General features: G+C 40.4%; 1 protein-coding gene and 1 long non-coding RNA gene across 6 annotated transcripts in view; one reads left to right on the forward strand and one right to left on the reverse strand.

The window, feature by feature from the left end:
* LOC124259255 (serine/arginine repetitive matrix protein 2-like) overlaps window positions 1–23,777 on the forward strand; it is a 151,084-nt gene that overhangs the window by 106,055 nt on the left and 21,252 nt on the right. For 4 of the 5 annotated variants that reach the window (XR_006893791.1, XM_046693363.1, XM_046693366.1 and 1 more), the window contains 3 exons: window positions 8,648–8,671; window positions 14,284–14,349; window positions 19,340–19,384. Coding sequence is in view for 4 of the 5 variants with exons in the window: in XM_046693363.1 (XP_046549319.1) it covers window positions 8,648–8,671; window positions 14,284–14,349; window positions 19,340–19,384 (135 nt within the window). In the remaining variant the exon portion in view is untranslated. The remainder of the gene's footprint in view (window positions 1–8,647; window positions 8,672–14,283; window positions 14,350–19,339; window positions 19,385–23,777) is intronic. The other variant, XM_046693364.1, reaches the window with a different exon arrangement.
* Window positions 14,792–15,262, reverse strand: LOC124259256. Its single transcript, XR_006893792.1, has 3 exons — window positions 15,220–15,262; window positions 15,029–15,092; window positions 14,792–14,964 (listed from the first exon to the last, which is right to left on the reverse strand). It is a non-coding gene; the product is annotated as an uncharacterized LOC124259256 (long non-coding RNA).

A 23,777-nucleotide genomic window follows, 5' to 3' on the forward strand; every position in this document is an offset into this window, starting at 1 on the left:
TCACCACACCTGATCAACTGCCAAATCTGTCATAGTGATCTCACCACACCTGATCAACCGCCAAATCTGTCAAAGTGATCTCACCACACCTGATCAACCGACAAATCTGTCATAGTGATCTCACCACACACCACACCTGATCAACCGACAAATCTGTCATAGTGATCTCACCACACCTGATCAACCGACAAATCTATAATAGTAATCTCACCACACACCACACCTGATCAACCGACAAATCTGTCATAGTGATCTCACCACACCTGATCAACTGACAGATCTGTCATAGTGATCTCACCACACCTGATCAACCGACAAATCTGTCATAGTGATCTCACCACACCTGATCAACCTACAAATCTGTCATAGTGATCTCACCACACCTGATCAACTGAGAAATCTGTCATAGTGATCTCACCACACCTGATGAACCAACAAATCAGTCATAGTGATCTCTCCACACCTGATCAACTGACAAATCTGTCATAGTGATCTCACCACACCTGATCAACTGACAAATCTGTCATAGTGATCTCACCACACCTGAGCAACTGACAGATCTGTCATAGTGATCTCACCACACCTGATCAACTGACAAATCTATCATAGTGATCTCACCACACCTGATCAACCGACAAATCTGTCATAGTGATCTCACCACACCTGATCAACTGACATATCTGTCATAGTGATCTCACCACACCTGATGAACCAACAAATCAGTCATAGTGATCTCTCCACACCTGATCAACTGACAAATCAGTCATAGTAATCTCACCACACCTGATCAACCGACAAATCTGTCATAGTGATCTCACCACACGCCACACCTGATGAACCGACAAATATGTCATAGTGATCTCACCACACCTGATCAACCGACAAATCTGTCATAGTGATCTCACCACACCTGATGAACCAACAAATCAGTCATAGTGATCTCTCCACACCTGATCAACCGACAAATCTGTCATAGTGATCTTACCACACCTGATCAACCGACAGATCTGTCATAGTGATCTCACCACACCTGATCAACCGACAAATCTATCATAGTGATCTCACCACACACCACACCTGATCAACCGACAAATATGTCATAGTGATCTCACCACACCTGATCAACTGACAGATCTGTCATAGTGATCTCACCACACCTGATCAACCGACAAATATGTCATAGTGATCTCACCACACCTGATGAACCAACAAATCTGTCATAGTGATCTCTCCACACCTGATCAACTGACAAATCTACCATAGTGATCTCACCACACACCACACCTGATCAACCGACAAATCTGTCATAGTGATCTCACCACACCTGATCAACCGACAGATCTGTCATAGTGATCTCACCACACCTGATCAACCGACAAATCTGTCATAGTGATCTCACCACACACCACACCTGATCAACCGACAAATATGTCATAGTGATCTCACCACACCAGATCAACTGACAAATCTATCATAGTGATCTCACCACACCTGATCAACCGACAAATCTGTCATAGTGATCTCACCACACACCACACCTGATCAACCGACAAATCTATCATAGTGATCTCACCACACCTGATCAACCGACAAATCTGTCATAGTGATCTCACCACACCTCATCAACCGACAAATCTATCATAGTGATCTCACCACACCTGATCAACCGACAGATATGTCATGAGGTCTCAGGTTACACTAGCACAACGTTCATTTCAGCCTTGTGCACACTGTTGACATCTTTTGTCAACATGACAATTCGTAAAGGGCAGTACATCCAAGATGACCTACATGTAGGTGATTTCTAATGTCCTGAGCCACAACCACTGCATGCATGCTCACTTCCTGTCCAGCATTGATAGCTCTCACACAAACAATGAATGAAATGAAGTAAACCTCACCTGCGTGATAAGCAAAATTATAATGTTCCACATCAGAGAAAGTGTGTGGCAGGTACATACTGTATGATGTGTGTTGGTGTTCTGTTTTGGTGTGACTTAAAGGGGCACTGATGCAGAGCGATTAATGTTCCTTGCCAACAGAGTAATTACGAAACCGAGCTGCACGCTGGCCAGTACCTGCTCCCTCGACCGTGACGGACACGGACACGGGGACTGGGCTACTTTCCACCATGGCAGAATTTCTTCATCCTAAACAGCGGAATATTAGGAAGGGTGGATGCCCATCAGATGTTGTTATTTGAAAATATCCCGGGAGTTCTTGTCTGATTGTAATAAAGTATCCCAGCAGTGTAGGCTTTTGGCATTTTCTAATGCCTGGATGGTATAGTGACTGATCCAATTTGATCCTATTTCTGTGTTTTTTGCCTCTGCATTTAGTCATGTCATGTATAAATATGATGTCTATTACCTATGATATTAAAGGTATTTGGATTTATTTAAATTCGTAAACTAAACAACCCTATTTTGCCATTGCTAGAAAAATCAGAAAATTTACTTAGGTAAATATGTATATACTTTTATTAACTTAAGTACACAGAAAATGCTTATGTGTATTTCTTATGCAACCATGAAGTTCCTTTTGTCATCATTCACTTGATGGTCAGTTAATGAATTAATAACAGGTATAATTAATGGTAAGACCACTCAAATTACCCGACAAAGGTTCCCATTTGGCATTTCGCGTGTCTGGAGTAAATACCCATCATAATAGATTAAGGTCTGATGTGGCAAATGTATTACATGTAATGTGATATGTGCATGGAGGTGCAGCAAGAGGAATTATCAGCTGAGTTAAAAAAACACAACATTGATCAATAGATTAACTGATAACACGCTGATTGATTAATTACTTTTATCTTGCACAGCGGATTTGTCAAAAGGTAGTGTTTATGTATGTGGATTTACTCATCTATACTGAATACACCCTGTCGTAAAGTGCCTATGTAAAAAAACAACATCCTTCACTCAAAGGATTCACTGCCGATACGTTGATTGATTGCTCATTATTGGCTAACTAAATTACATTTTTAAAGAATGGCTGACATCATGCAAATTAGTTGCCAGGTGTGCTGTCTTGGGTGACCAATGAGACTATACATCAGTGTGGAAAACCTGAAACGATAGATCACTTTTTCGCATATTAGACTGTTAAAAGACACATGAACAGGATTCTCTGTCAGCTGCAGATGAATAGCATATCACTCCTTTATGTGGATATTGATGGATACAATTTTCGAACAAGGTAATAGCCTGACATTGTTGCTATAACTTAAGTCTGTTTTAAGTTAATATTTGCATTTTGTTTTTATTCATTTTTGTTGTAGCATTCAACAGAATCATTTTTTTCGCTGTGAAGTGTAATGAGACAGACAACATGCACAAGGTTGCACTTTGGACATGTGTGTGAAATATGATTTACGTTGGCACTCAATAAACTGTCTAGATATTCCAGCCATGTTATAATTCACTACAAGTATCAGCAGATTGTGTGCTTGTTATGCATACAAACAGGATCATTACCTAATCTGGATTATTACACGAAATATAAAGACGTACATTGACTTTGTTATTTTTCAGTCCTAACATTTTCTTTCCACTGGCAGATGGTTAAACTTCAAAAGGTTTCCATTTCTTATCATAATAATGAAGATGGAAATATTATTGAGTAAATATGATTTCATCTTTATTGATCAATCTACTCTTATACTATCAACTACGCTTGCGGGTGGCGCAGCAGAGTTCATGAACCAGTCAAGAATTCTGGGATATCATCCGGGTACTCGTGGGAGAAAAACAATAACAAAGGCAACGACCAGTCCATGGAAATTGCTCTGGATCAGTGCCCCTTAAAACATTCTTAAATTTTGTCAGCGCTTACATTTGTTGTACTGTTTAGTAAGAACATCCATACCTTCATGATCCCCTATTTTTTTTAACATTGGATTAACAAGATCTGGATAGTTGATCATTTGCAAGGGATATACTTCCAACTGTGGTGACGGTGTTATGTTACAGGCTCACTCCATCAACCACATCTGTAAGCTATACTTCCAACTGTGGTGATGATGTTGTGTTACAGGCTCACACCATCTACCACATCTGTAATAGATATACTTCCAACTGTGGTGATAAGGTTGTGTTACAGGCTCACACCATCTACCACATCTGTAAGATATACTTCCAACTGTGGTGACGGTGTTATGTTACAGGCTCACTCCATCAACCACATCTGTAAGCTATACTTCCAACTGTGGTGATGATGTTGTGTTACAGGCTCACACCATCTACCACATCTGTAATAGATATACTTCCAACTGTGGTGATAAGGTTGTGTTACAGGCTCACACCATCAATCACATCTGTAAGATATACTTCCAACTGTGGTGACTGTGTTATGTTACAGGCTCACTCCATCAACCACATCTGTAAGCTATACTTCCAACTGTGGTGATGATGTTGTGTTACAGGCTCACACCATCTACCACATCTGTAATAGATATACTTCCAACTGTGGTGATAAGGTTGTGTTACAGGCTCACACCATCTACTTCATCTGTAATAGATATACTTCCAACTGTGGTGATAAGGTTGTGTTACAGGCTCACACCATCAACCACATCTGTAAGATATACTTCCAACTGTGGTGATGATGTTGTGTTACAGGCTCACTCCATCAACCACATCTGTAAGATATACTTCCAACTGTGGTGATGATGTTGTGTTACAGGCTCACTCCATCAACCACATCTGTAAGATATACTTCCAACTGTGGTGATGATGTTGTGTTACAGGCTCACACCATCAATCACATCTGTAAGATATACTTCCAACTGTGGTGATGATGTTGTGTTACAGGCTCACACCATCAACCACATCTGTAAGATATACTTCCAACTGTGGTGACGGTGTTATGTTACAGGCTCACTCCATCAACCACATATGTAAGATATACTTCCAACTGTGGTGATAAGGTTGTGTTACAGGCTCACACCATCAACCACATCTGTAAGATATACTTCCAACTGTGGTGATAAGGTTGTGTTACAGGCTCACACCATCTACCACATCTGTAAGATATACTTCCAACTGTGGTGACTGTGTTATGTTACAGGCTCACTCCATCAACCACATCTGTAAGCTATACTTCCAACTGTGGTGATGGTGTTATTTTACAGGCTCACACCATCAACCACATCTGTAAGATATACTTCCAACTGTGGTGACGGTGTTATGTTACAGGCTCACTCCATCAACCACATCTGTAAGCTATACTTCCAACTGTGGTGATGATGTTGTGTTACAGGCTCACACCATCTACCACATCTGTAATAGATATACTTCCAACTGTGGTGATAAGGTTGTGTTACAGGCTCACACCATCTACCACATCTGTAAGATATACTTCCAACTGTGGTGACGGTGTTATGTTACAGGCTCACTCCATCAACCACATATGTAAGATATACTTCCAACTGTGGTGATAAGGTTGTGTTACAGGCTCACACCATCAACCACATCTGTAAGATATACTTCCAACTGTGGTGATACGGTTGTGTTACAGGCTCACACCATCTACCACATCTGTAAGATATACTTCCAACTGTGGTGACTGTGTTATGTTACAGGCTCACTCCATCAACCACATCTGTAAGCTATACTTCCAACTGTGGTGATGGTGTTATTTTACAGGCTCACACCATCAACCACATCTGTAAGATATACTTCCAACTGTGGTGATGGTGTTATGTTACAGGCTCACTCCATCAACCACATCTGTAAGCTATACTTCCAACTGTGGTGATGATGTTGTGTTACAGGCTCACACCATCTACCACATCTGTAATAGATATACTTCCAACTGTGGTGATAAGGTTGTGTTACAGGCTCACACCATCTACCACATCTGTAAGATATACTTCCAACTGTGGTGACTGTGTTATGTTACAGGCTCACTCCATCAACCACATCTGTAAGCTATACTTCCAACTGTGGTGATGATGTTGTGTTACAGGCTCACTCCATCTACCACATCTGTAATAGATATACTTCCAACTGTGGTGATAAGGTTGTGTTACAGGCTCACACCATCTACCACATCTGTAATAGATATACTTCCAACTGTGGTGATAAGGTTGTGTTACAGGCTCACACCATCAACCACATCTGTAAGATATACTTCCAACTGTGGTGATGATGTTGTGTTACAGGCTCACTCCATCAACCACATCTGTAAGATATACTTCCAACTGTGGTGATGATGTTGTGTTACAGGCTCCTCCATCAACCACATCTGTAAGATATACTTCCAACTGTGGTGATGATGTTGTGTTACAGGCTCACACCATCAACCACATCTGTAAGATATACTTCCAACTGTGGTGACGGTGTTATGTTACAGGCTCACACCATCAACCACATCTGTAAGATATACTTCCAACTGTGGTGATAAGGTTGTGTTACAGGCTCACACCATCTACCACATCTGTAAGATATACTTCCAACTGTGGTGATAAGGTTGTGTTACAGGCTCACACCATCTACCACATCTGTAAGATATACTTCCAACTGTGGTGACTGTGTTATGTTACAGGCTCACTCCATCAACCACATCTGTAAGCTATACTTCCAACTGTGGTGATAAGGTTGTGTTACAGGCTCACACCATCAACCACATCTGTAAGATATACTTCCAACTGTGGTGATAAGGTTGTGTTACAGGCTCACACCATCTACCACATCTGTAAGATATACTTCCAACTGTGGTGACTGTGTTATGTTACAGGCTCACTCCATCAACCACATCTGTAAGCTATACTTCCAACTGTGGTGATGGTGTTATTTTACAGGCTCACACCATCAACCACATCTGTAAGATATACTTCCAACTGTGGTGACGGTGTTATGTTACAGGCTCACTCCATCAACCACATCTGTAAGCTATACTTCCAACTGTGGTGATGATGTTGTGTTACAGGCTCACACCATCTACCACATCTGTAATAGATATACTTCCAACTGTGGTGATAAGGTTGTGTGACAGGCTCACACCATCTACCACATCTGTAAGATATACTTCCAACTGTGGTGACGGTGTTATGTTACAGGCTCACACCATCTACCACATCTGTAATAGATATACTTCCAACTGTGGTGATGATGTTGTGTTACAGGCTCACACCATCAACCACATCTGTAAGATATACTTCCAACTGTGGTGACGGTGTTATGTTACAGGCTCACTCCATCAACCACATATGTAAGATATACTTCCAACTGTGGTGATAAGGTTGTGTTACAGGCTCACACCATCAACCACATCTGTAAGATATACTTCCAACTGTGGTGATGATGTTGTGTTACAGGCTCACACCATCTACCACATCTGTAAGATATACTTCCAACTGTGGTGACAGTGTTATGTTACAGGCTCACACCATCTACCACATCTGTAATAGATATACTTCCAACTGTGGTGATAAGGTTGTGTTACAGGCTCACACCATCTACCACATCTGTAAGATATACTTCCAACTGTGGTGACGGTGTTATGTTACAGGCTCACACCATCAACCACATCTGTAAGATATACTTCCAACTGTGGTGATAAGGTTGTGTTACAGGCTCACACCATTTACCACATCTGTAATAGATATACTCCCAACTGTGGTGATAAGGTTGTGTTACAGGCTCACACCATCTACCACATCTGTAAGATATACTTCCAACTGTGGTGACGGTGTTATGTTACAGGCTCACTCCATCAACCACATCTGTAATAGATATACTTCCAACTGTGGTGATAAAGTTGTGTTATAGGCTCACACCATCAACCACATCTGTAAGATATACTTCCAACTGTGGTGATAAGGTTGTGTTACAGGCTCACTCCATCAACCACATCTGTAAGATAGACTTCCAACTATGGTGACGGTGTTATGTTACAGGCTCACTCCATCAACCACATCTGTAAGCTATACTTCCAACTGTGGTGATGATGTTGTGTTACAGGCTCACACCATCTACCACATCTGTAATGGATATACTTCCAACTGTGGTGATAAGGTTGTGTTACAGGCTCACACCATCTACCACATCTGTAAGATATACTTCCAACTGTGGTGACGGTGTTATGTTACAGGCCCACTCCATCAACCACATCTGTAAGATATACTTCCAACTGTGGTGATGATGTTGTGTTACAGGCTCACTCCATCAACCACATCTGTAAGATATACTTCCAACTGTGGTGATGATGTTGTGTTACAGGCTCACACCATCAATCACATCTGTAAGATATACTTCCAACTGTGGTGACGGTGTTATGTTACAGGCTCACACCATCAACCACATCTGTAATAGATATACTTCCAACTGTGGTGATGAGGTTGTGTTACAGGCTCACACCATCAACCACATCTATGACATATACTTCCAACTGTGGTGATGATGTTGTGTTACAGGCTCACACCATCTACCACAGGTTTATCTGAGGCAGACTGCTTGCGTTTAGCTGTGACATTGCTGTGCTAAGCGGGATCTCTCTGTCATCTCCAATAATGGACTGCTCTCTAGGCCCATGTTCCTGTTTTCCAGTATTTGTATCCTGCTGTTGTTTTTTTCCCTGTAGCAGGCATTGTAGTTTAAAGTAACATAGAGCTTTAATTATGTTCTTTTATCTCCCTAAGCAAAAAACATAGAGATGGATGCAGGTAAGACTTTGTGTAGTTTCTTGTGGAGTCCATCTAATGCATCCTCTGAACAAATAGTACTGATTAGAGTTTTATTTTGATGCTCACATTTGAATCATATAAAGCTGTCTAACTCTCGTAGTCTTATTCACAACTTGTCAGTGGTTCTCGAAACAAACAACACTAAGTAGAGGTTTGATCTTGCTGTTCATGTACACATCTTGAACAGTTTGATGAAACTTCACAATGGCTAGATGGATGTTCTGTAATTCAGTTTTGAACAACCTCCCCTCGGCTAGATGAATTTTCTGTAATGGAGTTTTGAACAACCTCCCCTCGGCTAGATGGATGTTCTGTAATTCAGTTTTGAACAACCTCCCCTTGGCTAGATGGATGTTCTGTAATGGAGTTTTGAACAACCTCCCCTCAGCTAGATGGATGTTCTGTAATTCAGTTTTGAACAACCTCCCCTCGGCTAGATGGATGTTCTGTAATTCAGTTTTGAACAACCTCCCCTCGGCTAAATGGATGTTCTGTAATTCAGTTTTGAACAACCTCCCCTCGGCTAGATGGATGTTCTGTTATTCAGTTTTGAACAACCCTACCTCGGCTAGATGGATGTTCTGTAATTCAGTTTTGAACAACCTCCCCTCGGCTAGATGGATGTTCTGTAATTCAGTTTTGAACAACCTCACCTTGGCTAGATGGATGTTCTGTAATTCAGTTTTGAACAACCCTACCTCGGCTAGATGGATGTTCTGTAATTCAGTTTTGAACAACCTCACCTTGGCTAGATGGATGTTCTGTAATTCAGTTTTGAACAACCTCCCCTTGGCTAGATGGATGTTCTGTAATTCAGTTTTGAACAACCTCCCCTCGGCTAGATGGATGTTCTGTAATTCAGTTTTGAACAACCTCACCTTGGCTAGATGGATGTTCTGTAATTCAGTTTTGAACAACCTCACCTTGGCTAGATGGATGTTCTGTAATTCACTTTTGAACACCCTCCCCTCGGCTAGATGGATGTTCTGTAATTCAGTTTTGAACACCCTCCCCTCGGCTAGATGGATGTTCTGTAATTCAGTTTTGAACAACCTCCCCTCGGCTAGATGGATGTTCTGTAATTCAGTTTTGAACAACCTCACCGTGGCTAGATGGATGTTCTGTAATTCAGTTTTGAACAACCCTACCTTGGCTAGATGGACGTTCTGTAATGCAGTTTTGAACAACCTCACCTCGGCTAGATGGATGTTCTGTAATTCAGTTTTGAACACCCTCCCCTCGGCTAGATGGATGTTCTGTAATTCAGTTTTGAACAACCTCCCCTCGGCTAGATGAATGTTCTGTAATTCAGTTTTGAACAACCTCCCCTCGGCTAGATTAACGTTCTGTAATTCAGTTTTGAACACCCTCCCCTCGGCTAGATGGATGTTCTGTAATTCAGTTTTGAACAACCTCCCCTCGGCTCGATGGATGTTCTGTAATTCAGTTTTGAACAACCTCCCCTCGGCTAGATGGATGTTCTGTAATTCAGTTTTGAACAACCTCCCCTCGGCTAGATGGATGTTCTGTAATTCAGTTTTGAACAACCTCCCCTCGGCTAGATGGATGTTCTGTTATTCAGTTTTGAACAACCTCACCTTGGCTAGATGGATGTTCTGTAATTCAGTTTTGAACAACCCTACCTTGGCTAGATGGACGTTCTGTAATTCAGTTTTGAACAACCTCACCTCGGCTAGAGGGATGTTCTGTAATGCAGTTTTGAACCTCTTGGCTAGATGGATGTTCTGTAATTCACTTTTGAACACCCTCACCTCGGCTAGATGGACGTTCTGTAATTCATATTTGAACAACCTCACCTCGGCTAGATGGATGTTCTGTAATTCAGTTTTGGACAACCTCCCCTCGGCTAGATGAATGTTCTGTAATTCAGTTTTGGACAACCTCACTTTGGATTATTCTTTGAAATACCAAGCATGTGTTGTTTGAATGTTGTCCTGTTGGCATCATCACATGACTATGTATACACTGTTCCTCTGTCACTCTTGTACAGAGATGGCACCATCACATGACTATGTATTCACTGTTCCCCTGTCACTCTTGTACAGAGATGGCATCATCACATGACTATGTTTACACTGTTCCTCTGTCACTCTTGTACAGAGATGGCACCATCACATGACTATGTATTCACTGTTCCCCTGTCACTCTTGTTCAGAGATGGCACCATCACATGACTATGTATACACTGTTCCCCTGTCACTCTTGTACAGAGATGGCATCATCACATGACTATGTATACACTGTTCCCCTGTCACTCTTGTACAGAGATGGCACCATCACATGACTATGTATACACTGTTCCCCTGTCACTCTTGTACAGAGATGGCATCATCACATGACTATGTATACACTGTTCCCCTGTCACTCTTGTAAAGAGTTGGCATCATCACATGACTATGTATTCACTGTTCCCCTGTCACTCTTGTACAGAGATGGCACCATCACATGACTATGTATTCACTGTTCCCCTGTCACTCTTGTACAGAGATGGCACCATCACATGACTATGTATACACTGTTCCTCTGTCACTCCGCCATGATGTTGCTGGAATATTGCTTAAAGCGGCGTAAAACCAAACTCAGTCAGTCAGTCCTCTGTCACTCTTGTACAGAGATGGCACCATCACATGACTATGTATACACTGTTCCTCTGTCACTCTTGTACAGAGTTGGCATCATCACATGACTATGTATACACTGTTCCTCTGTCACTCTTGTACAGAGATGGCACCATCACATGACTATGTATACACTGTTCCCCTGTCACTCTTGTAGAGAGTTGGCATCATCACATGACTATGTATTCACTGTTACCCTGTCACTCTTGTACAGAGTTGTAAAGTACAACCAGAATTTTTTGAGAATATAAACATTGTAATTTAAAAAAATAAATTCACTCATTACTCGCGTATTAACTCAACATAGCTCCAGATTCAAAGACAGGTGAACAGTTAGTATTTTGTCAATTCACAATGGGCAGCAATGCAGGCTTCAATGCGGCGGAGCATACTACTGATCAAAGATGTTAGAAAGGCGTTGTCCATGCTGCCCCAATATCGGACCACCTCTTCTTTCATTTCAGCAATATTTGTCAGATTTTTCTTATTGACACTTTCCTTCATAAGTCCCCAAACATTTTCTATTTAGGTCAGGGCTATAGCTTGGCCAATCTAATAATGTCATATTTTGGGTCCGAAACCAGGCCTGTGAATGCTTTGAACGATGTTTTGGGTCGTTGTCCTGATGGAAAATCCAAACATTTCTATAGAACACGTGAGCAGATGGAAGTAAATGTCCCTCGAGAATATCTGTGTACCGCTCACTGTTCATATTCCCTTCAAATACACAGAGGGGCGTTGCCCCTAACACAGATATGCCATCCACACGTTAAATTTCGGACTGTACTTTGGGCGCTGATACAAAGGTTTTTCAGTTTGTTTGGACCAGAATTTCAGTGTATGAGGAAACAGCCACACAGAACTTTCATCTGAGAAAATCACATTGTCCCAGTTAAAATTTCTATGCTGTAAGCACCAGTTCAACCTTCGCTCCTTTTGTTCAGGTTTCATGATGGAATTCCTCGACTTTTCTGCCAACCCATTGCATACAGCTCAGTTCTAATTGTCTCCTTACAGACAGCCACAGTTCCTCTATCAGTCATATCCAGCCTTAAGTTTTCTAAACTCCTTCGTTTATTTTTAGAAACAAGAATACCAAGCTGCCTTCTGTCACCAACAGTCAATTTTCTAGGCCTACCTGTGCCTCCCTGGTGCTCAATGCCATATCCATTTGCAATATTTTTCAAAACATGATAGACCGCCGCCATATAGCTGGAATATTGCTGAGTGCGGCGTTAAACTAAACTCACTCACTCAAAACATGATAAACAGTGGACAAAGGGATGCCTGTTCTACTTGAAATCACTTTAGCTGATCTGATGTCCTTGTTATAATACTCTAAAATCAACTTCCTCTTCTCTAAATCATCCATACTGAGGATCACTGAACATGTCGTCTGCTAGCAAGTAAAGAAAGGGGGATAACTCTTCACAAACTAATGAAAAAGGATTAACGGAGTTGTCTCTCGAATGAAACCAAGCACTTGATAGCTGGTCAAGGTTGTTTATACTAGAAATCCAATTAAACATATTCCTAAAATTCTCAATAATTTCTGGTCATACTATATTTACCATACCCATTGTTAGAAACTAATTGTTGTATTCTAGAGGCACCTTCAACACCTTTGAGCATTATGTCACTGATCCACTAGTCAGGAGGTGACCCACTAGTCAGGAGGTGACCCATGTTAGTGTCTTACAAGTAATGTCAGGTCCCAGCTAGTCAGGAGGTGACCCACTAGTCAGGAGGTGGCCCATGTTAGTGTCTTACAAGTAATGTCAGGTCCCAGCTAGTCAGGAGGCGACCCACTAGTCAGGAGGTGACCCACTAGTCAGGAGGTGACCCACTAGTCAGAAAGTGACCCATGTTAGTGTCTTACAAGTAATGTCAGGTCCCAGCTAGTCAGGAGGCGACCCACTAGTCAGGAGGTGATCCACTAGTCAGGAGGTGGCCCACTAGTCAGGAGGAGACCCATGTTAGTGTCTTACAAGCAATGTTTGGTCCCAGCTAGTCAGGACTAGACCCACTAGTCAGGAGGTGGCCCACTAGTCAGGAGGTGACCCACTAGTCAGGAGGTGGCCCACTAGTCAGGAGGAGACCCATGTTAGTGTCTTACAAGCAATGTCAGGTCCCAGCTAGTCAGGACTAGACCCACTAGTCAGGAGGTGGCCAACTAGTCAGGAGGAGACCCATGTTAGTGTCTTACAAGTAATGTCAGGTCCCAGCCAGTCAGGAGGTGACCCACTAGTCAGGAGGTGGCCCATGTTAGTGTCTTACAAGCAATGTCAGGTCCCAGCTAGTCAGGAGGTGACCCACTAGTCAGGAGGTGGCCCATGTTAGTGTCTTACAAGCAATGTCAGGTCCCAGCTAGTCAGGAGGTGACCCACTAGTCAGGAGGTGGCCCATGTTAGTGTCTTACAAGCAATGTCTGGTCAGGAGGTGACCCACTAGTCAGGAGGTGACCCACTAGTCAGGAGGAGACCCATGTTAGTGTCTTACAAGCAATGTCTGGTCCCAGCTAGTCAGGAGGTGACCCACTAGTCAGGAGGAGACCAATGTTAGTGTCTTACAAGCAATGTCAGGTCCCAGCTAGTCATTTCAGAGCAATGATTTTTTAATCTAATAGAAGTCGATTCATTTATGAAATTGTTTACTGAAAAATTGTATTGTTGTGATGTTCACAGTATTTGACTGTGATTTATTTTTCGTAAGCCTGTCATTATGTCAAATGTGCTGTTTGTGTGTGACAGTCACTTGCTTCTCAGCTTTGATTCACCGCAACCCATGCAACAGGTCCACACACAACCTGCACATGTTTGTAATTGCTGAATGCTGATTCATTCTTGTTATGTCAGTCACTGGATTGTCTGGTCCAGACATTTTAGTTTAAAGACTGCCTTCATATAGCTTTGCTGAGTTCACTTTTGCCTGATTTCTGCATTTTTATTGCAGAGAAGCCAGCAGCTCCCCTGAAAGAAGAGAAAAGAAAAAGAAATCGAAAAAGCACAAACATGATCGGTAGGCAGTATTCCTGGACTTTTGTAATTGTGTTACTTTCCCAGAAACTATCCAACAGTTTCACCATCTGTCTACATAACTGTTGTTAACCCAAATATATGGATCAATGTGGCAACAGTATGACTTGCATCAACATACCCAAAGTAAAAATGTACCGATATGCACTGTGGTAAATGTTGGCCAATATTTTGTTCATATTTCTGTTGAATTTTTTATTTTGTTGTTTGGGGCACTAGCAATTAAATTTCTCCCAGGTCATACAGCATAGTCAACCTTTTTCTTTTATCATTGTTGTAGTTTCTTTGTTGAATATTTTCAACCAATGGCATATATCAACCAATGTTTAATACCTCATATTTCGTTCACAGATCTGAATAACACATCTGTACTTCTTGTCAAAATATGTCTTCCTTAGACCTCTAATGTGTTTGTTTAACAAACTCTCAGCTTTCTGCAGTAGTCGTCCAATGCGTTGGTCAGCTTTGGAGAATACTGATTTATACACAGGGTTGTAGTATTGTGTCCTCCACCATCTGCTGCCCAGCTCATCAACATGGTGATGAACCTCCACACTGGTCCAACATCTCCCCTTTCCTGTGTTGGTTGCAAGGTGACCTCACTCACTAAGCTTAAGTTCCAAGAAGTATTCTCTCCTTTCCTGTGTTGGTTGCAAGGTGACCTCACTCCCTAAGCTTAAGTTTCAAGAAGTATTCTCCCCTTTCCTGTGTTGGTTGCAAGGTGACCTCACTCCCTTAGCCTAAGTTTCAAGAAGTATTCCTCCTTTTCTGTGTTGGTTGCAAGGTGACCTCCTTCCCAAAGCTTAGGTTCCAAGAAGTATTCTCCCCTTTCCTGTGTAGGTTGCAAGGTGACCTCACTCCCTAAGCTTAAGTTCAAAGACATTTCTGTATTGGTTGCAAGGCGACCTCCTTTCAAAGCTAAAGTTCCTTATGCAGGATAAGGCACACCAAAAGCCCCTTTGTCCTACTGCTGAAGGTGGCTTGACCATCAAACCTGTCACATCTTGTCAATAGCTGAAGACAGTTTCTTTGTCTCAATATTACTGAGGTTTTGAGGGAAACTTAGCTGTGGATTTCCCTGGAGCAGTCAGAACACTGCCTGAGATCAGACCCCAAGTAATGCAGCCAGCTGACCTTGCTACCCACCTTATTCTTCCCAATCCCACATGCTGGTGCTGACCTTGCTACCCACCTTATTCTCCCCAATCCCACATGTTGGTGCTGACCTTGCTACCCACCTTATTCTCCCCAATCCCACATGCTGGTGCTGACCTTGCTACCCACCTTATTCTCCCCAATCCCACATGCTGGTGCTGACCTTGCTACCCACCTTATTCTCCCCAATCCCACATGCTGGTGCTGACCTTGCTACCCACCTTATTCTCCCCAATCCCACATGTTGGTGCTGGGGACCAGGCTGTGGAGGATGCCTGCACTATTTTAAATAAGTGCTTGAATTTAATTCCTATTGCCCAATTTCACACTCATTACATCTGATTCCTTCATTTCCTTCATTTCTCTTTTTGTTTTATTTGTTGCAGCACTCTGTAATGAGGAGAAGTTGTATGTGCTTTTGTTGCTTTGTTGCCATGGTTACATGTGGTTGTTTGCGAATTGTTAACTCGATAAACACTCCGTTTGAACAAGTGTTAAAGCTGTTATTTTGGAGACATTTCATGTATAAGCTTCAACCTGCGGCGACTAATTTACCTCATACAAACATACTGACGTTCAGTTTCCAGTTTTAGTCCTTTACATTCGAATGTATGGCTATAATGTATAAGCTGTTTCATATATATATATGAAGTAACTGTAATGTGTGTGTGTGTGTGTGTGTGTGTGTGCGTGTGTGTGTGCGTGCGTGCGTGCGTGTGTGTGATATGGTCTTTCAGTCTAACCTGCTGGTGAGCATCGACTGCAGGGCTTAAATAGTATTTTGTCATTGCCTCACTTTCTGAGCTTCTGACATCTGTGTCTGTGTCTGTGTCTGTGTCTGTGTCTGTGTCTGTGTTAGCAGAAAATTAATCTCGAACTTGACACTGGATATCTCATTTTGGCATTTATGAGTTGAGTTGGGCTTTATGTTACATCGGCATTTTTCCAGTCATATAGTGACGAGATCAAGTCTGCATTCAAAAAGATATTTGTGATTCAATTAGATTGGTAACATATGTTCTCATGGGGGGAGGGGGTACCATTCTTGTATTCTGGTGAGAGATGGACAGGTTTCATCAGGCAGGAATTTCATCTGGTCCATGTCACGGAGTGTATGTTTTAGGAGTTTGCAAGCAACCACTTTGTTTTTCCTACGTGTGTTTGCACTCTCATTTATTACATACATATCTGTGGTTAAGTATTTTCATGTAAATGTATTTCATTTCAAGATCATTTTGAATTGAAGGCAATATGGTATAATCTAATATAACAAATCCTTTTTTGCCAAGTTCATTTTCTGTTGTATTATAATTCAAGAAAAGAAAGTGAAACTATTTACTCTTACTGTCTTGTGTTCTTGATGTTTATATACACATACAAATAAAAGCCTTTGTTTACATGTGTTAATTTGCTTCTTAAATGGTTTGTTCTGTATAATGTATATATCCTTCCTTCAGTTGTTACATACATGCTTCACCTTAGCTCTATCATGAATTTTTGCATGACAATGACTTCTTACTAACATGCATATTATCAACCACAGAAAATCTCTATATAAATATGATATGTACTGCAAGCATTGCATCTAACTGCACAAAACATACTTAATGTTGTGTGATGAAAACACGAGGTAAGCTTACAACAGTGTTGATAATGTTTCTTTGATTAAAGGCAAGGGGATGTCCAAGATGTTCACACATGTATTTCGTCATTTATAAGTTTTTTTTCTCTTTTTCCAATGCCTTTCACTCACTGAAATCATAGCTATCAGGCATGTTGACTAAGGTAATATTTCTGATCATTGTACAACTCAGACTTTTATATGCCAAGGATCACCGGTTCATTGGTCAAGTCTTTGTTAAACTGAAGTTACTATGTTGCATGCATCCAATGATACTACAAATGTTCCTGTATTTTGTCACATGTGAACGCTGTGTGCTCAGTGCTCTGACTCCTTTCAGAGATATAAAGAGATATTTTCCATTCTGGACTTGTTGGTTTGTTTTTAAAAGCAATATTGCTGTGACAGTTTGGCTTCCTAGATACTAGACGGTGATGGGTTTGTACACCAGTCAAGTCAGGGTAATAGTAAACATGGGAATCAACGATATGCTTACCAGGCACCAATGGATGCTCAGCAAAAACTCATTTCATCTTGAATATATTGTTTATATATGTTTCCTGGCAGACTATGGTATTCACTGGCTTCTTATGTTAATGGGTTTTTTGTTTATCATAAATTATTACTCCGATTGTTTGATGATTTTGTCATTATTGAATGTCCATTATCCACTGTCAAAATAACTTCATTTGAAATGCAAGGATTGTGATAAAAAGGTTTTATAAATCATTGTAGGAAATATCAACCTATCATTTAGATGTAATTTTGTCTTCGATTTTGATTTCCTATAATCTGTATTTCATTGAGTCCTTATCAAAATATATGATTCTATATGATGCCTAGCTTGATGACAATCAGAACCTATGTATGATAAAAACATACACAAACCTTCGTAGACATATTGTAACTTAGGATCAGAACATTTGTAGAATAGTAGTTACTGGGTGGATTATCTTTTCCTAGTTCAACTGTTTGCCACAAGGGAAATTTAAACTTGCTGCCATTCTGGGGTTGTTTTTGGGAGGACCAGTCAACGAACTATCTATGCAAACTGACACAGATACTTGTTGAATTGTTACATTGTGTTGTGAGAAGAAAACTAAAATATTTGTGCATGAAAGGCAGTTGAGCTTGGATGAGGTATTTCCTTGGAGAGTTATAGGTAGTGAAAAGGGTGACATACAGGTGACCTAGCTACCATGCCGTCTATACATGTACATCTCAATACGGTGTGCCTCCTTTTTTGAATGCCCCCTCTGCTTTTGATGTAAGAGATAAGGTAAGACAGAAATATATGTGTCTGTTGTTTTCTTCCCTTCACTTCGTTGTGTCTCAAACCCAGTTTGATAAACTCTGACAAACAAACATGCATAATTTGTGGCAGTTTTAGACAATTAATCACTTCCGTCGCTGTCAAGTATAGCGGACAATGTTTAGAATTAATTGCTGGTAAATCTCTTTCTATTCCAGTGTGTTTTATTGGAATTCGGGATTGGGGATGGTGATAGTTATTTTGCTACAATACCCATAGAACAGTGTTGAGCATATTTTCAAATACTTCAATACCTTGCCATATATGAATAGTGCTTTTCTTTAATCATTCTTACCTGATATGGATGTTTTTCCAACAACATTGTTCTATGGACAAATATCTGTGTAGATATATCAGCACTAATTTCTCTGTCCAGATCCATCAGTCTGGCATTGCATGGTTTTCCTGTTGTAAATTATATCTAGTAATGGCTCTGAAATACCCAAAATTGATTCAAAACACATCTGGCAAACATTGACAAATCAGGTTGCCAAAGGAACTGCATCTCCAGCAGATGAGTAGTGTTAAGTGAGCATGTGAAGATTGGTTTGTACATACTGATCTAACAGTTGTGAGGCATGCCTTTATAACCATGGCTTTGTTCAAGATTGATGGTGTATGTCTGCTTAACATAAATACCAAAATCATATGCTTGTCCAGATCAACTATAGAATACATTGCAAAAGAATATTAAACTTCTGTTGGACTTGTCTTTACTAATAGCATGTCATGATAGAGCAATGAGTTGAACTGACTGGACTTTTGTAAGGGGAGGTAATCCTGATTTGTGAGTGTTTTCCCTCCTAGCACTGTTTCTGGTTAATTATGTTGCCCACAGGCCTCCAAGCAGGAATACATTCTCATTTCAATATTTTTCTTTTGCAGCTCTGAATCTAAGAAAAATAAGAAAACCAAAAAGCGGCGAAAAAGGTAGGCCTTTTTGTATCTTAAAACTGAACAGTGTCAATCTTTTGTATCTTACCACTTTGAGCAGTTTCAGTCTTTTGTATCTTACCATTTTGAGCAGTGTCAGTCTATTGTATCTTACCACTCTGAGTAGTGTAAGTCTGTTGTATCTTACCACTTTGAGCAGTGTCAGTCTTTTGTATATTACCACTCTGAGTAGTGTAAGTCTGTTGTATCTTACGGACCCGTGAAGATCCGGGGTAGAATAGGTCTTCAGCAACCCATGTGCTTGCCATAAAAAGGCGACTATCTTGTCGTAAGAGGCGACTAACGGGATCGGGTGGTCAGTTTCGCTGACTTGGTTGTCACATGTCATCGGTTCCCAATTGCGCAGATTGATGCTCATGCTGTTGATCACTGGATTGTCTGGTCCAGACTCGATTATTTACAGACCGCCGCCATATAGCTGGAATATTGCTGAGTGCGGCGTAAAACTAAACTCACTCACTCACTCACTGTTGTATCTTACCACTCTGAGTAGTGTCAGTCTTTTGTATCTTACCACTTTGAGCAGTGTCAGTCTTTTCTGTCTTACCAGTTTGAGTGGTGTCAGTCTTTTGTATCTTACAACTCTGAGTAGTGTAAGTCTGTTGTATCTTACCAGTTTGAGTGGTGTCAGTCTTTTGTATGTTACCACTCTGAGTAGTGTAAGTCTGTTGTATCTTACCAGTTTGAGCAGTGTCAGTCTTTTGTATCTTACAACTCTGAGCAGTGTCAGTCTTATGTATCTTACCACTCTGAGCAGTGTCAGTCTTTTGTATCTTGTCTGTTTGCTACCCGTGAAGGTCCAGGTTAGAATTGAACAACCCATGCTTGTCGTAAGAGGCGACTAACGGGATCAGGTGGTCAGGCTCACTGACTTGGTTGACACATGTCATCGGTTCCCAATTGTGCAGATCGATACTCATGCTGTTGATCACTGGATTGTATGGTCCAGACTCGATTATTTACAGACCTCCGCCATATAGCTGGAATATTGCTGAGTGCGGCGTAAAACTAAACTCACTCACTCACTGTCAGTTGCAGGAGTGCATATGTTTTGTTATCAACTGTCTCAGTGTATATAGAAAGATAATCAGGTGACTGTTAGAGGAGTGCATATGTTTTGTTATCGACTGTCTCAGTGTATATATAGAAAGATAATCAGGTGACTGTTACAGGAGTGCATATGTTTTGTTATCTAATGTCTCAGTGTATATAGAAAGATAATCAGGTGACTGTTACAGGAGTGCATATGTTTTGTTATCGACTGTCTCAGTGTATATATAGAAAGATAATCAGGTGACTGTTACAGGAGTGCATATGTTTTGTTATCAACTGTCTCAGTGTATATAGAAAGATAATCAGGTGACTGTTAGAGGAGTGCATATGTTTTGTTATCGACTGTCTCAGTGTATATATAGAAAGATAATCAGGTGACTGTTACAGGAGTGCATATGTTTTGTGATCAACTGTCTCAGTGTATATAGAAAGATAATCAGGTGACTGTTAGAGGAGTGAGTTTTGCATCAGTGTATATTCAGGTGACTGTTACAGGAGTGCATCGTCTCATGTGTATATATAGAAAGATAATGTCTCAGTGTATATATAGAAAGATAATCAGGTGACTGTTACAGGAGTGCATATGTTTTGTTATCCACTGTCTCAGTGTATATATAGAAAGATAATCAGGTGACTGTTACAGGAGTGCATATGTTTTGTTATCCACTGTCTCAGTGTATATAGAGAGAGATAATCAGGTGACTGTTACAGGAGTGCATATGTTTTGTTATTGTTAGTGTATATATAGAGATATTATCAGGTGACTGTTACAGGAGTGCATATGTTTTGTTATACTGTCTCAGTGTATATATATAGAGATCAGGTGACTGTTACAGGAGTGCATATGTTTTGTTATCCACTGTCTCAGTGTATATATAGAAAGATAATCAGGTGACTGTTACAGGAGTGCATATGTTTTGTTATCCACTGTCTCAGTGTATATAGAAAGATAATCAGGTGACTGTTACAGGAGTGCATATGTTTTGTTATCCACTGTCTCAGTGTATAGAGAGATATCATGAGAGGAGGATAATCAGTGTACATAGGTGACTGTTACAGGAGTGCATATGTTTTGTTATCCACTGTCTCAGTGTATATATAGAAAGATAATCAGGTGACTGTTACAGGAGTGCATATGTTTTGTTATCCACTGTCTCAGTGTATATAGAAAGATAATCAGGTGACTGTTACAGGAGTGCATATGTTTTGTTATCCACTGTCTCAGTGTACATAGAGGGATAATGAGGTGACTGTTAGAGGAGTGCATATGTTTTGTTATCTACTGTCTCAGTGTACATAGAGGGATAATCAGGTGACTGTTACAGGAGTGCATATGTTTTGTTATCCACTGTCTCAGTGTATATATAGAAAGATAATCATGTGACTGTTACAGGAGTGCATATGTTTTGTTATCCACTGTCTCAGTGTATATAGAGGATAATCAGGTGACTGTTACAGGAGTGCATATGTTTTGTTATCCACTGTCTCAGTGTATATAGAAAGATAATCAGGTGACTGTTACAGGAGTGCATATGTTTTGTTATCCACTGTCTCAGTGTATATAGAGAGAGATAATCAGGTGACTGTTACAGGAGTGCATATGTTTTGTTATCCACTGTCTCAGTGTGTATATAGAAAGATAATCAGGTGACTGTTACAGGAGTGCATATGTTTTGTTATCCACTGTCTCAGTGTATATAGAGGGATAATCAGGTGACTGTTACAGGAGTGCATATGTTTTGTTATCCACTGTCTCAGTGTATATAGAAAGATAATCAGGTGACTGTTACAGGAGTGCATATGTTTTGTTATCCACTGTCTCAGTGTATATATAGAGAGATAATCAGGTGACTGTTACAGGAGTGCATATGTTTTGTTATCCACTGTCTCAGTGTATATAGAAAGATAATCAGGTGACTGTTACAGGAGTGCATATGTTTTGTTATCCACTGTCTCAGTGTATATAGAAAGATAATCAGGTGACTGTTACAGGAGTGCATATGTTTTGTTATCCACTGTCTCAGTGTATATAGAAAGATAATCAGGTGACTGTTACAGGAGTGCATATGTTTTGTTATCCACTGTCTCAGTGTATATAGAGAGAGATAATCAGGTGACTGTTAGAGGAGTGCATATGTTTTGTTATCCACTGTCTCGGTGTATATAGAGAGATAAGATAATCAGTTTTGTGACTAATCAGGAGTGCATATGTTTTGTTATCCACTGTCTCAGTGTATATAGAGGGATAATCAGGTGACTGTTAGAGGAGTGCATATGTTTTGTTATCTACTGTCTCAGTGTATATAGAGAGAGATAATCAGGTGACTGTTAGAGGAGTGCATATGTTTTGTTATCCACTGTCTCAGTGTATATATAGAAAGATAATCATGTGACTGTTACAGGAGTGCATATGTTTTGTTATCCACTGTCTCAGTGTATATATAGAGAGATAATCAGGTGACTGTTAGAGGAGTGCATATGTTTTGCTATCCACTGTCTCAGTGTATATAGAAAGGTAATCAGGTGACTGTTACAGGAGTGCAAATGTTTTGTTATCCACTGTCTCAGTGTATATAGAGAGAGATAATCATGTGACTGTTACAGGAGTGCATATGTTTTGTTATCTACTGTCTCAGTGTATATATAGAGAGATAATCAGGTGACTGTTACAGGAGTGCATATGTTTTGTTATCCACTGTCTCAGTGTATATATAGAAAGATAATCATGTGACTGTTACAGGAGTGCATATGTTTTGTTATCCACTGTCTCAGTGTATATAGAGAGATAATCAGGTGACTGTTACAGGAGTGCATATGTTTTGTTATCTACTGTCTCAGTGTATATATAGAGAGATAATCAGGTGACTGTTACAGGAGTGCATATGTTTTGTTATCCACTGTCTCAGTGTATATAGAAAGATAATCAGGTGACTGTTACAGGAGTGCATATGTTTTGTTATCCACTGTCTCAGTGTATATATAGAGAGATAATCAGGTGACTGTTAGAGGAGTGCATATGTTTTGTTATCCACTGTCTCAGTGTATATAGAAAGATAATCAGGTGACTGTTACAGGAGTGCATATGTTTTGTTATCCACTGTCTCAGTGTATATATAGAGAGATAATCATGTGACTGTTACAGGAGTGCATATGTTTTGTTATCTACTGTCTCAGTGTATATATAGAGATATATAGAAAGGAGTGATATGTTTTGTTATCAGGTGACTGTTACAGGAGTGCATATGTTTTGTTATCCACTGTCTCAGTGTATATAGAAAGATAATCAGGTGACTGTTACAGGAGTGCATATGTTTTG

This window comes from Haliotis rubra, unplaced genomic scaffold, assembly GCF_003918875.1.
Source record: "Haliotis rubra isolate DU_JTF1 unplaced genomic scaffold, ASM391887v1 Scf715, whole genome shotgun sequence".
NCBI classification, from domain to species: Eukaryota; Metazoa; Mollusca; class Gastropoda; order Lepetellida; family Haliotidae; genus Haliotis; species Haliotis rubra.